The 14,838-nt window shown below is 39.0% G+C and overlaps 2 protein-coding genes across 2 annotated transcripts; one reads left to right on the top strand and one right to left on the bottom strand.

The window, feature by feature from the left end:
* Positions 1 to 356: 356 nt before the first annotated feature.
* sec61b (SEC61 translocon subunit beta) lies at positions 357 to 7,100 on the bottom strand. Its single transcript, XM_079837249.1, has 4 exons — positions 6,984 to 7,100; positions 6,261 to 6,358; positions 3,947 to 4,051; positions 357 to 714 (listed from the first exon to the last, which is right to left on the bottom strand). The coding sequence occupies exons 1-4, from the start codon at positions 6,984 to 6,986 to the stop codon at positions 627 to 629; spliced, it is 294 nt and encodes a 97-aa protein (XP_079693375.1). The 5' UTR covers positions 6,987 to 7,100; the 3' UTR covers positions 357 to 626.
* Positions 7,101 to 7,368: 268 nt separating this feature from the next.
* Positions 7,369 to 14,577, top strand: alg2 (ALG2 alpha-1,3/1,6-mannosyltransferase). The gene is made up of 3 exons (XM_079838000.1): positions 7,369 to 7,468; positions 8,310 to 8,635; positions 10,151 to 14,577. Exons 2-3 carry the CDS (start codon positions 8,327 to 8,329, stop codon positions 11,048 to 11,050), a joined length of 1,209 nt encoding a protein of 402 aa, XP_079694126.1. The 5' UTR covers positions 7,369 to 7,468; positions 8,310 to 8,326; the 3' UTR covers positions 11,051 to 14,577.
* Positions 14,578 to 14,838: the final 261 nt, after the last annotated feature.

The raw sequence follows: 14,838 nt of genomic DNA, 5'->3' as shown, positions 1-14,838 counted from the left end.
AAGCCACCTATCACACGGTTAAAAATTTTTTTACACTACTTAAAGACTTTTTTTTTTTTTAAATGACCTTTGTATAGAATTGTGTGAACTGGGCAGGGCAAGATTTAGTTTTTGCACAGGGACGCTTGATTTAGTGTTGATAGGACATGACTGCAGGCTCAATGGAATTGGGATAATAGCACACCTCTTACGTCACATTCAGAGACTGTTGGAGCCGAACCAACTTGCACAGTAACAGCACGCCTGGAATGCACATTTGCATACAACCACTTCTTATCCCACAGACTGAAGATATGCTAATTATGCCCTGTGTTGCAAATCAGACCCAACTGAAGATGAAAAAAACAATGGTAACAAATGTTTTACAGCATTTTATTGTACAATTTTACATATTAGTTTGTACAAAGGTTTAACAAAAAAAAAAAATAAAGATGGTGGGAGGAGGAAGCTGAGGGTTTTTAAATTATCAAATGGTTGTAGTGGCTGGGTAAACTTGAATGGGGGTGAAAACCCCTTGAAATGGAGGTTAATAAAGAAAATGTGTTGATGGTCAGAGTTTGGTCCAAGTCCAATGGCTTAAGATTTGGCGGCAGGCTTCAGGGTCAGAGTCCAAAGGTCAAGCAGGTTTAGGAGCGTGTGTACTTTCCCCAGATGTGCAGCATGAATACAGATGCGATGAAGAGAAGACTCATCACCAAAACAGGTACTGGACCACTGCAAGAAGGGGGGAAAAGAAATAGATGCATTACTGCCAGATCTCTTTTTCTTTTATTTATGTTTTTTTTTTTTTTTTTTTTTTTTTTTTTAATCGGACAAGGACCCCTTGTGGAGGATAGACAAACTAAACTCAGTAACTAATTCTCAAATTTCAGAAGATCCTTGATTACAATACGAGAGGAGTTTAAATAAAAAGTTTGGCACAAACTTCCTCCCTGTGGGCCAATCAGGACTGCTCGTCTTGATCATGTGATAGAGGACAGTGTAATTAGGATTCTAAATGCTGGCGAGTAGGATACTGTTAACGAGCTAGATGGAAAATGTGGGGCTTTATTAAAGCAGGAACTGACCATCCCCTGAGTCGCTAGGCAGCGGTGTAACCATGCCGACTGAAGGCCCACCCCTCAGGCTTTAATTGATGTGACCTTTTCCAACTGAACTTTAATTAAGCTCAAAACACAGACACACACACACAAAATCTAAAGAGTGAAAAATACTTCACACACATAACTCCAGACTCTCTTACTCTAAGAGACTCTTGACTGTAAATACAGCCACTGTAACCACGCACACTCATAGCCATTCTGACATGCTCGGCTTATTCGTACATACGGATAAACAGCTGTAACATTAGAAATCTAGAACCGCTCTTTAAAAAGGAGAAATTGCTGTAGGTGAACACACTATAACAGAAGTTAGTTGCGTTGAGAGAATGGCTGTAAATACAGGCACACACGTACACAGCTGTAGGAGGGGAAACGGCAGGGGAGACATCAAATAAAGACGGAGGTTGAGCCCATGAGGCCAATTTCCTGTCGTTAAAATTTCATGTTTATCCTTATAAATGCTAAACCTCTCAGAACCCGTCCCTTTCGTGTCACTTCCTGTTGAGCTGAGGGGATGAATTAAAAATGAGCGTCTGTGTTGGTTCTTTGCACATTAAGCACCTCAAATCAAAACCGTTTTTATTTTGTCCTTAAATAAAAGCAATAAAAATAATGTCTAGCATGATTTCCTAGCTAGTGGTTTTACTGTTATGACTTTAAAATCATAATTAGCAATAAAAAAAGAAAATTAAAGACTTTGCGAATATTACATATCCGTTCTCTAATATTACGATAAAACCCTTAACGATTTGTTCTCAAATTGCTTAATTTCTGCAGTCTATTTTAAAATACAAACCAACTATATATTTGAATCACTGAATAATAATAAATAATGTTACCCCAACAGTACTTACAGCACTATTTATACAATAGTTTATTAGGAAAACCTCTGCTAAACAAATAAATGTAATTTTTAAAAAATTGTGTTATCCAAGTACATTATACCATATATTTATGTTTTTATTTTTAAGAAGTCTCTTATGTTCACCAAGGCTGCATTTATTTTATCAAAAATACAGTACTACTGTAAAATATTACAATTTATAGTATCGGTTTTCTTTTTCTTGGTTTTGTAGATTTATTTATTTTTGGTAATTTTTGCCTTTATTATGATAGAATAGTACAGAGTGGACAGGAACCAAGGTGGGAGAGAGAGAGGGGGACGGGATCGGGAAAGGTCCACAACTCAAACTTGGGTCGTCCGAAGCGCAACAACGTATATGTTGGCGTGCTGCCTACGAGGCTCTGCGCTAGGGCTGCAACGACGCGTCGACGTCGATGACCGACTACGAAAATACGTCGACGTGCGTGAAATGCGTCGACGGCACATTATTTACGTTCTAGAATGGAACAGAAGATCTAGAATAATGGCAGCTTCTGCTCCCGGGCATAGTGAAAATGATAATTTATCATATAAAGCCAGGCCGCGACATTCAAAAGTGTGGGAGTACTTTAAACAGAAGCCGAATAAAACTGTGCTTTGTTCGCTCTGTAATGCCGGTTTCACACTGCACGCGGTGGCAGAGCAGGAGCTGTGCGCGTGGAGAGCGGGAGCTTTCACACTGCCAATCAGTGTTGCCAAGTCCCGTTTTTTTCCGCGGAATTGGGCTACTTCTACACTGTTGCCGCGGGCTGTGTCTCATGTCCGCGGGTTGAAGCGATCCCAACTATGTTATATTTAGCCCCGGGAATGAGAATTCTAGCAGGCAGCCCTGCAAAAAAAACACATATTTAACCCCCCAAACGCGATGTTTACCAGAGAACCCCCAAACACGGTTCTGCTTACCAGAGAACCTCCCCGGAACGCGATTGGGCTTGTTTTGGGATAGTTTTGCGTAACGAATGGGTGGGTTTTGTTGTGAAAACCTGGCAACCCTGCTGCCAGTGTTCTCTCCATGGTTCTCTCGCGCAGCTGAACCGTGGCGCGTGTATTGCAACAGACGGTCACATTTTCCGGGGTGCTTCTCCGACCCCAGTACGTCTCGTGCTTTTATTTATTATGGGCTGCATATATCTCCTGTTAATGCGACCTGGTTCCCCTCTGTCCTAAACACATATGCATAATAACATGCTGTATATAGGTAGTTTGCATGATTAAAGTAACATTAAAGTTAAGATATGCCTCTAGCTTTAATCATTTAAATGTGTCTTTGAAGTTTGGACAAAAACTTCTGGCAGCTTTAGTAGTTGTTTATGCACATGTATCTTCAAAATAGACGACTAGTTATACTATATTAAAACTATGCTGAAAGCTCCTGTATGTGAACCTTTTGCAGATAAACAAAAGTGCATTTTCGTTTACTATTGACACAAATCAATAAGTAAATCATACTCAACTACTATAGTAAACAACTTTTCCTAATTAGGCCTACTCTGTATACATTTTATGATGAATAGTATCATTATAGATTATGTTTAAAAAGCTTCTTGTGTTCATATATTTCATTATAAAATGGCATACTATGTACACAACCCTTCCTGAAATACAATTAATATTGTCATCATTCATTGATTTCATGTTAAAATAATCTACAAATTCACTACCCTCTTTGAAATACAATAATCAGTAAAAAAGAATCATAAGATTAATCCGGAAAAATAATCGTTAGATTAGTCGACAGAAAAAATAATCGTTAGTTGCAGCTCTACTCTGCGCCAACAACTATAGATTTTAAAATATAATTTATTCCTGTGATTGCAAAGCTGAAGTTGTGCTGCTTAATATTTCTTTGGAAAACATTTTTCAGGATCCTTTGATGAATAAAACGTGTGTAATATTATATATTTTACTCTCTCTTTGAGTAGAAAGAGTTCTAAATTCTTCTGTGTGAGTGAGTACTCACACTTTAAGTCCCGGTGAGTCCTCAGTGTAAAAGCGCCACATCCCTCCTGTGCCAGCTGATGCTGTGGATCTGCCTCCGCTGCGTGCGCCACTGCTAGGGGCTTTCCTGAGGGATTCGACAATAAGAAAATATGCTTTAATATACAAGACAAATGAAAGCATCAGATATTATCAAACACTCAAATTGAATTAAATGCCAACCAACTAGAGCCTGACTATCAGTTCAGTGAGCAACTAAATCATACCCTGATTATGACAAATGAACAAGATAAACATTGAATAGAGCCTAATGATTTTCAACGGTGACTTAAAGAGGTACAAATAAAAAATATCACTCAGTTCCGCTGATCAAAATCACAGTTCATTTAGTTCGGTTGAATCATACTAGAGTTCGTTTTCCCCTTTGGTCAGGTGTGAAAGCAGAAACTGCACTCGGGTGCGCACCAAACAAGCGTACAGAGACCTCCTTGAAGAGGTGGTCTCGGTGCGCTTTCAAACGAACTCTGGAGCGGTTTGTTTGTGGTGAGAACGTGATCCGACCTCGAACAGACCCAACTGCAAAAATGACTGATCATTTTTGGACTAAACCAGCTGCCGTAGTTAGCTGCACTGTGCATTATGTGATGAGGAAGTGTTTGTTGACAGTTTGCACTTTAGCATGGCAGCTCGCGGACAAACTTGGAGTAGTGAGGAGGTATGGAGCCTCATAGGAATTTGGTCTGATGACCATATTAGGTCCCAACTTTCGAAAACTCACAAGAACAGCGCGATCTTCGCTTGAAATGACAAGCGTTGCACGCTCGCTGTTTGCAGTGCATTAGAACGTTGTTTTCAAGCCGCATCCGCGCTTCATTATAGAAATGTATTGTTTGCATATTGTGGTGTATACAAACAATGTAATAGATTACAGCCAGGGACAAAACCAGCCCGCGCAGTCGCAGTTTAGGAAATACGCTATGGCCAATGAGTGATGTGGATGTTGTCATGTGACTGCATTTTGGTTCGTTTCAACTGGTTCGGACCAAAGCAATCAGTGTGGTGTGAAAAGGAACCAAAAAAAGCTGAAAAATTCTACACTGTATAATTGTTTGCCCTTGTTTCGGACCAAATGAACCGAACTAGAGATGTCAAAGCACCCCAAGAAAGCTCTTTGATCCAGCTTGGTGCATTAAGGCCATGTCCACACGAAGCCAGAACTTTCCCTATCCGATCTTTTTTTTTTTTCTCGTTTCAAGAAATATCAGCGTACACACGAGAGCATGAAAACGGCTCAAAACGATGTAGCATACATGCCAGGCCAGTATGTGGCACTGTCATTCTGCCACAGAAATACACTAAAAACGGAGAAGAAGAGTTGTGGCTAGAAGGGGTACGGCAACAGTCGGAGGTGAGGTAAAATCTCACAATAAAATAACAATAAATAAATTTGCTACTTACCAGATGTGTTTTATTAACAAATACACCTATCCCAACCCTAAACATACCCTTACAATAATGCAAATACAGTAATTAAACAACGCAGTATTGATGTGCGCATGCCCAGTGCCCATAGTTGTATTCCTTCAAGTCTTCCCTGCGCAGGACGTGGTGTGATGACATCATCGTTTCACAAAATATACGGATTGGCCGTATACACGAAACCGCAAGGGTGTCGTTTTCAGATTTATCCTCTTTAGGACCCGGTTTCAGTCTCCCAAAACGCCGGATCCGCGTGGACGAAACGCCAATACGATAAAAAATGTATACATATACAGTGATCCGCGTCTCCGTGTGGACGGGCCCTAAGGCAGGGGTTTTCAAACTTTATGATGCCAAGGACCCCCAAATATGATGAATCTTTTATGAGGGACCACCTTCCTAAAACCCATCTTTATATTTTTATATATGAAAAAACATTAAAACTGTTAGATAAATAGCAAGCGTGACATTATAAATACAATTGGCTGTACGTGTTGGATGTATAAACCTGAAGAACAATATTTTCAACTTAAAATTTTGTATACGTAACTTTCACAATAAATGTATGCAAGCATCTTACGTACTGCGTTAAGAATATTGCCTTAAAGGGGTTCAGTGAGCAAGATAAAGGGAACTATAGTGAGACAAACTCATTAGAAAGATACAAAGCAAACATATACAATTCTGGAAAGTATGTACACGGCAAGAAAGGAGAGAAACATTTAGAATGTTTGGTTGTCTTTATCCACCTTTTCTGGGGACCCCTTAGAACCTTCTGGGGGATCCCTGGATCCCTTGAAAACCTAAAAATTAAAAAATTAAGGCACAAACAAAACTGTTGTAAGGTCGGTGCTTACCTCTGTCTGGCTGAGGTGCCGGCAGTGCGTGGGGCCACGGTCTTACTCGGGGAACGGCTGGAGGCCCCAACATTTGTTGCACTAGATGCGGGTCCAGGCTGAAATGACAGACAAATAAAGGACTTAATTTTATGTCTTCTGGCACCAGCGGAAACTTTCATTTCCATCTTTAAGGCATGCCATGCTACAATACGTTAAATCATGCTATAGCAGGTACCTTAAATGGCTTATGTATTCCATCAAGATACACTATATAACTCATATAAGAGCACAAATTCTTATTAAAAGATATAGATCACCAAATGTTCAATTCTAGATAATAGTGAGATAATGCCACATAGACTTAATAGTACAAGTTAGCATTCATACTAAAAGAGTGGGCCAGATTTAGACTGAAGAGCTGGTGTGGGGGGTCCAAAAGAGCCACGTCTCCCAAACAAATGCGGTGATTGCAGCTAGTGTGCAAACCAACCCAACAAACTGCATATGAATCTTCTGGCACGAGAAATACTATTCAAAACCCTACTTCTAGTAATTGAAACTCACATTTGATAAGCTACTAAGCAATTACATGGCAGAACTAACTTGACTATTCTAATAACGGTACGTTATTACAGAGCATGACAGGCTAGACAGCTAGCAATCCAGATATAACTGTAAATGCGGGCAACACATGTGTTATAAATCTACACAGCTACGGAAAAACTGCATTAAGAAACTTACCATTTTGTTTAATAGTGTATGTTTCAGGAGACTGCGGGTAAAAAATGAATCGAGATGACTGCCTCTCTAACTGAACTCCAGCCGATCCAGACAACTACAAGAGAAAGACTATTGATGACGTATCGCTGAGAAGGCCACGACAGCCATCGAAAGGACCCTCATATGAGCCAGCGGAGCGCCTGACCGGAACTTTGATCCTGCGTGTTACTTTAAACGCAATTTGGATGCTTTTGTAAACGTAATTTGATAGAAAACGTTAAAACACACCATAATGAAGGTAAATAAAATCAGCGAATGCAGCTTAGCTTCAAAATGTATTTTGTGAAAACTCAAAGGCGGGAGGACAGAGTGCGGTGACGTGTCACGTGTAACTGATGATGTGTACAGAGTAGGGCAGACATTTTGGCTCAAACAGGAAGCCAGTTTCACCAAATCGCGAACTTTGAGCCATATTTGATCATTCATACAGACAGACGTGGGTAAAGGTAAGCGGTTTCTCGTCTGCGTGTTTTTAAACATTTTACTGTAAGCACAATTTAAGTTAGTGTAAAGAAAAGATTACATTTAATGTGCTCTGTGCAATGTTGTTACTACTTAGTATGTAACGTTAGCAGGGTATTTAGTCTATCTAGATGTACTATATATATGATATATTTTATATACATAAATATCGGTGCTTTCCCAATTCTGGTGTGGCATGTCGCGCTTGTTTATAGATTTTAATGATGTAGGACTGTAATTATAATAAAAGAAGGTATTAGAGTTTATGACAGATAAGTCCCAGTGACAGTGTCATAGACACGTGAACGTGCACAGAGACGTGTGCGCGCCCTGGCTTGTTGCAACAACACAGAGACATGAGATACTTAGGCCCGGTTTCACAGACAGGGCTTAGACTAAGCCAGGATTAGGCCTTAGTTCAATTAGGACATTTAAGTAACTTTTATTAACGTGCCCAAGAAAAAAACATTGCTGGTGTGCATCTTGAGACAAAACAATGCCACTGACATATTTTAAGATTTGTCAGTGCAAGATTCTTTCAGTTAAAACGGCTCAAACATGCATTTTAGTCTAGGATTAGTTTAAGCATTGTCTGTGAAACCGGGGGTTAATGTATTAAAGATTAAGATGTGATTCGATGAATCATCAGAGTGAGAATTGGGTTATAGTATTTATAAATAGCTGTGTAAAAATCTGTATATTCCCATTTTCATAGCTAAGCAAATATGTGTAATAATTACTAAGTTTTCTAGAAAGCAGAAACTGAAAAATCTAGTTGCTTTGTGTTGAGCTGAAAAATGAGGTGTAACTCATTTGACTGAACAGGTTCTGGTCAGGACAGGATGGCTCGGGTGGTGTTCCTGCACCCTGATCTGGGTATAGGTGGAGCAGAGCGTCTGGTGGTGGATGCAGCTGTAGCTCTGCGATCTCGTGGCTGCAACGTTCAGATCTGGACGGCACACTACGACCCCCAGCACTGCTTCTCTGAGACTCTCTCACCTGACCTGCCCGTGGTGTGTGTGGGCGACTGGCTGCCCACCAGCGTGTTTGGTTATTTCCATGCTCTCTGTGCATACCTGCGCATGATCTACCTGACTCTTTATCTTGTGCTTTTTAGTGGGGAGGAGTTCGATGTTGTTTTCTGTGATCAGGTAACTACTGATGCTACTAAAACTAACAACTAATTATCAGTGTTAATATTTGTATTGTCTATGTATAGTATTAATTTTTTTAAATACCTTTTTATTTTTATGTTTTCAGTCTAAGTTTTGGTAATATATTTTTTATATTTCTAATTAGCTTCAATTTATTTTTATTTCAGTTTTAGTAATTTTAGTACTTCATCTTAAACCTGATTATTTCAGTTAGTTGCAAAGATAATACGTTTGTCATACATTTTATTTTATAGATTTCAGTATGTTGCATAATATGTGACTTTTTACTCCACTATGTTTCATAAATACATATCATTCATTGTTACTAATGTTAATGTTAAATGAAAATATTTAGCTTATACATAACTTTAAGTTGTTTGGGAACTGAACATGCCATAAAAAAATCATAAATGAATATGATATAAAAACCACATATGAATATTTGAACCAGGAAGTAATAATTAGTCATCACAAAATTAAAACCAACAGAAGACAAAGATAAAGAGGAGAGTCTTGTTTCACTTAAAGAGATTTATTTTGAAATAATGACTTCATGCATTCCCTGGGAATCAAACCCATGACTTTGGTGTTGCAATAGAAAAGCCAAGAGACAGAAACTAGACACTGTAGACAATGGTCAAATAAAATGTTGTGGTCATTATAGAGAAACATTTGACCACACAGTGCTGTGATTAGCCAGTCAGAATTGAGTATTCCAGAGAATTGAGTATTCCGTTCTTCCGTTCCTTGAAAATCCCTTTCAAGGAAAGTCTGTTCACTCTGCAGTCATATTTGCAATACCTCCGGGCAGCTATTTCGTGCATCCAAGACCAAGGCTGCACCCGAAATCGCATACTTTCCTACTATTTAGTAGGCAAAGAACAGGATGTGACAAAAGAAGTATGTCCGAATTCACAGTACTCATAAAAGAGTAGGCAAATACTACCCAAATGACCCATTTCTTCTGGCGAGATCGTGAAGTGTGCATATGCTGGACACTGCTATCCCATTAGGCAATGGGAGTGGACATTCATACTACACACATTCTTACTATATATAGAACATACTTTACTCAAAATAAGTACTTACTCAAGAGAGTGTGCGATTTTGGATGCAGCCCAAGTCCTACCTACCTACAATCTCAAAAACTGCTTTCTGAACTCGCATTTAAATAACGCATTTCAAACCAGCAACAAAATCTGACATGAACTGTCCCATAAATGTTGTTTCTTATACTCAAATAGCGTTTAAAATTGCTTATTTTACAAGCTAGACCAGCCAATGTGCATATGCAGTCCTAAGTGCGAGTCTCTAACGGCGGCTGCAATGACATGGGGACTTTACGAATTGCCGATTGTTTCTTTTTATTTATTTAGAAGCAGGACTTATTCCACTATATTGAGCACTACACTTTCTCCGATTCATAAGTAATATGAGTCCACCATCTTTGTATATCTAAAGTCTTTGGTTCTCATCAAAACCACCAGGTTTAATTTTATCTCCTATTTTCAGGTTTCAGCATGCATTCCTTTTTTGCGTTTGGCACGTCACAGGAAGAAAGTCCTATTCTACTGTCATTTCCCTGACCAACTACTGACTCAGCGGCGCTCTGCTCTAAAGCGCCTATATCGCGGCCCCATCGACTGGTTTGAGGAACTAACCACAGGCATGGCCGATCAAATTTTGGTCAACAGCCAGTTCACTGCAAGAGTCTTCAAACAGACGTTCCCCAAACTAGCCGAGATCCACACCGACGTCCTTTATCCCTCTCTGAACTCGGCAGCTTTCAATGATGAAGTAGAGGACCTCAGCGGGCTGCTCCCTGAAGGGCGGAGCTTCCTCTTTCTGTCAATCAACCGCTATGAACGCAAAAAGAACCTGCCGTTGGCGCTGCAAGCGTTAGCAGCCCTGAAGGAGCGTCTGTCTACAGGGGAATGGGAGCGCGTGCACCTCGTAATGGCGGGGGGTTACGATGAACGCGTGGTTGAGAATGTAGAGCACTACGAAGAGCTGCGCTCACTAGTGGCCTCTCTTGGCCTGGAGGACCACGTCACCTTTCTGCGCTCTTTTTCAGACAAACAGAAACTGTCTTTGCTGCACAGCAGCATTTGTGTACTGTACACTCCCAGCAATGAACATTTTGGCATTGTACCCATTGAAGCCATGTACTCGCGTTGCCCCGTTATTGCAGTTAACTCGGGTGGACCGCTTGAGTCTGTGGCCCATGACGAAACAGGCTTCCTCTGCGAACCCATCCCTGAGTGCTTTTCCGAAGCAATGCAGAAGTTTGTTACAGACCTTAAACTCAAGCAGCGCATGGGGCAGGCTGGCAGAGAGCGGGTACAGCAGCGCTTCTCGCTGCAGGCCTTCACTGAGCAGCTCTACAGTCATATCACCAACCTTACCCAATAACCAATTATGACATCATAAAGGCCATTCCGCTTCGGACCAGCACACGGATACATTCTGCCAGTCCGGTTGCTGTGGAGGGACTAAAGAAAGTATGTCGTCTCTAATGAAAGAAAAGAGCAGCAGGCGTTATCATGGCTTAAGAGTTCAATACAAGCCTCGAAGAATGTGGAGCACTCGTCTGACCGAGAGGGTAATGAATTATTGTGCGCCGGCCACATTGATCAAGCGGGTCATTGCGAGGCCTGAGGACCATATATGTGTGGGGAGTTTTTTTAATGCCAAAGGACCATTAGAGAGTTTCTCGGGCAGAAATCGATAGACAAGTTTCTGTGTCCTGCTCTGTTCGCCAGTGTCTTCGCTTTTGTTTAGTGATAACAATGGAGCATGTTAAGAGTTATTAAAGTCTCTAACTAAAGATGCTCATAACAAGTTTGTTTGAGTAGAAAAAGAAAAAGTTTTCCAGGACACTGAAGGTCATATGCTGTATTGGGTTTGAGGTTGTTACTGACTGTGTATCTCCTAATGCTATTGATCCAAGACCAAAGCCCAGATTAAATGAGATGCTGTGTCATGTTTGACTTTGTCTATATTGAAGCTTTTATTTTTGTATACATTGGAAACAGACTGACCAGACAGAACAGTAGCCTATTTACTTTAAATTAAAATATATCACTGTTGCGTTAACATTTCTATTTTAATGTAATTTGAATAACCGTTTTGTTCTTTGTCTTTGTCAGCTCATTGGCCTTACAGGGCTGTTTTCCAAGCTGCATCAGAAAATATTGGCAAACTCACTGAAGTGGTGTGTGATTTATATACAGATATGATTATTTCTAACAAAACGGTTATAGATTTTCCAAATAATAAACCATGGATCTCAAACCAAACAAAAGACCTTCTGCACAGAAAGCAGGCAGCATTTAAATAGGGTGATCTGAATGCAGTTAGCGAATTGAAAAAGGCAGTTCAATTGAATAAGAAATAAACAAAATATGAGGATAAAATTGAGAAATAATTAAGTGGTAATAATTTAAGATCGACCTGGCAAGGTATGAAGCAAAGGTAGGGCTAGATATTAAACTAAATGGGTTTAGTTCAAAGAAGTTTGCTGATGAGCTGAACCCATTTTAAGTTTTGATGCTGATGGTGATTTTATATCAGATATAGTTTTAAAACAAAAGATTACAAGCAGTCAAGCCTTAAATGTCAGTGTGCAAAGGGTTAAAGGGGTCATGAATTGAGAAATCAACTTTCCTTTGAGCTTTTGATTTAAAAAAGATAATGGTAATATAAGAATATCCTGTAAGATTCAGAGCTGAAAACTTCCTTGTTAGTCAAAGAAAAGCTTTAATAGACACCAGGCCCAGCAAACGATCAATTTCAGAATATGCCACATCTTGACGTCATGGTGTGGTGAAACACCGCCTCAACAGAAGAAGATCAACGTCTACTTCATCACTGCCTGTTTAGCCCCGCCCACCGATTTACGCATGTAACATAGGCCAGAGGGGTTAAAGCAGATAAACATGCAGTGAGGATTACAAAATATTTTGCAGTGATTGTCAGATGTTCTTTGTGTGTCAGTAAATCAAACCAGTGACTAAACATCAACTTGCGTTGTTTCTCTTAGTATGATGAAAATAATCTGTTATTTAACGGTGATTACATTCTATAAAGAAAGCGATCAAAGAAAGCTCCCTTCGCAATCGTTTGAGCAGCGCGCACTGGAGCTGTCAATCAAACAGGAGAGTTTATCAGTGATGTGACTCCCGTTTTATTCAACAAATCTCTTAACTATACCACGTTTGCACTGTCAGTGAAGATGAAAGCATGCGTTAGTGTACAGAAACTGAGTTGCAATGACAAGATCGCTGCTTTCATGCGCTCAACATGTGTGTGATCGGCTACAATGATCATCACTGCAACCTTTCATGCCACGATCTTCATATAATGCCATAGATCTAAATATAATGACATAGATCTAAATGTAATGCAACACTTTTCACGATTAGTTAACCATGAGAGCTGTAATAGTAAAAACGCTAAAAGAGAGAGTAATAATATATCAAATGGAAAGACGTTAGCCAATCATAGCAGTGGGTGTTTACACTGACGTCTCCCAGCGGACACACCCCTTAAAACAGAGTGTTCAGAGCAGAAGGCTAAAAATGCCTTTTATTTATAAATTGTAACAATTTTTGATGTAAAAAGCATTCTAACATTATAAGTGCACCCCAGGAAACATCATAAAATAAAAAAAATAAAAAAAAACACAGTTAATGACCCCTTTAAAGGTCTTTTCCAGTGTATTTACACTAATAAGTCCCGGTCCAGGTAATATTGGAGGAAGGGTGTTGCATACATTGTGTGAGACATTTCATTATATTTTCCCTCAAGTTATAAAGAGTCCCTGAAATTTGGAAGAAAATCTATTTTAGTTCCTGGGGCTTCAAGGAATCTCAATTATTTTAGGCCGATAGCTATTAGTTACTTAAGAAGTGTTTTGAAAAAGTAGTTAAGGGAGAAATTTAACAGCAGTCCAAAGATAGGGTTGATCCTTTGCAGTTTGCATTTGGTCAGGGCAGGGGTGTTGAGAATGCCAACCGTACTATGTTAAATAGTTTGTTCCGACACTTGGAAAAACCAACAATTAAAGGTTTGGAGTGGACATTGAAATTGAACATTGAGTCGACACTCACAAATACTTGGGGGTGGTTATTGACAATAAGTTGAGCTTCCAACTCAATGTTTTGGCTGTTTGTAAAAGGTTCTAACTAGAGCTTGCATGTCCTATGATGATACTGTTTAACAAACAATTTATTGAATCTGTCCTTTCCTTTTGTATTGTGGCATGATGTGGTATTCTAAGTTTGACTAACACAAACTGGTAAAGTAGCCTTGTAAAGTTAGCAGGGAAAATCATTGGTGTTGAGCAGACTGAACCTTCTGACATTTTTCATAATAGTTTTAGAGTGCCTGTAAGCAGGACAAAAATAACTAAGGAGGAGAGTGTACTTAGTATACATAGTGTATGAATTAAGAATAGAGTATGGTGTTTTAATGTGTGTTTGGGGCAATTTTATTGTTTATAATGTATGATTTTATGGATGAAATAGTTTATTTGATATGTACATGGATGTGGTGGTTAGTGCTCTGGCACCTTGCTGCAATAATTTTCCTGAATGGAACAATAAAGCTGAGTCTGAATCTGAGTCTGAGCATTTTATTTTCAAATTTTCCAAAACCCCAGTTTTGGGATAGTTCATAGAGAATGAAAGTCATTATTTGACTTAATTTCTTCTGCTAAACAAATATATTTTGAAGAATATTTAAACTGTTTTATGCATAAAATGAAATACATGTTTTGGACCCCATTGACTTTCATTGCATGGATAAAAAATTCAAAATATTTTCTATTGCGTTCCACAGAAGAAAGAAAGTAATACAGGATGGGAATGGGTAATGGTTTTAAGTTTTGTGAACTATCTATAAAAAAGACTCCATTGCACAATAAATACTGCAATACCAAAGCATTGTTTTCAAAACGTTCTTTATCAGATACTAGGAGTGTCCATAGATTTAAATAAGTAACTAAAATAACTATAATTAAAGTGAGAGTAATTTAATTTCATGATTCTAGACATTTTAAGTGCTGTTCTTCAGCTATCTCACTCTTTTTTTAGCCAATGCATTTACATGACTTTTTCAGTTATTTTTGATTTACTAGATATGGATTAAGAATAAGGTTTTTTGAAATATATTTTACTCACAATTTCTACCCATTAAAA

Source organism: Gobio gobio (genome assembly GCF_949357685.1).
Source record: "Gobio gobio genome assembly, chromosome: 15".
NCBI lineage: Eukaryota > Metazoa > Chordata > Actinopteri > Cypriniformes > Gobionidae > Gobio > Gobio gobio.
The sequence above is the reverse complement of the archived record's forward strand: the minus strand, read 5'-3'. Positions and strand labels throughout refer to the sequence as shown.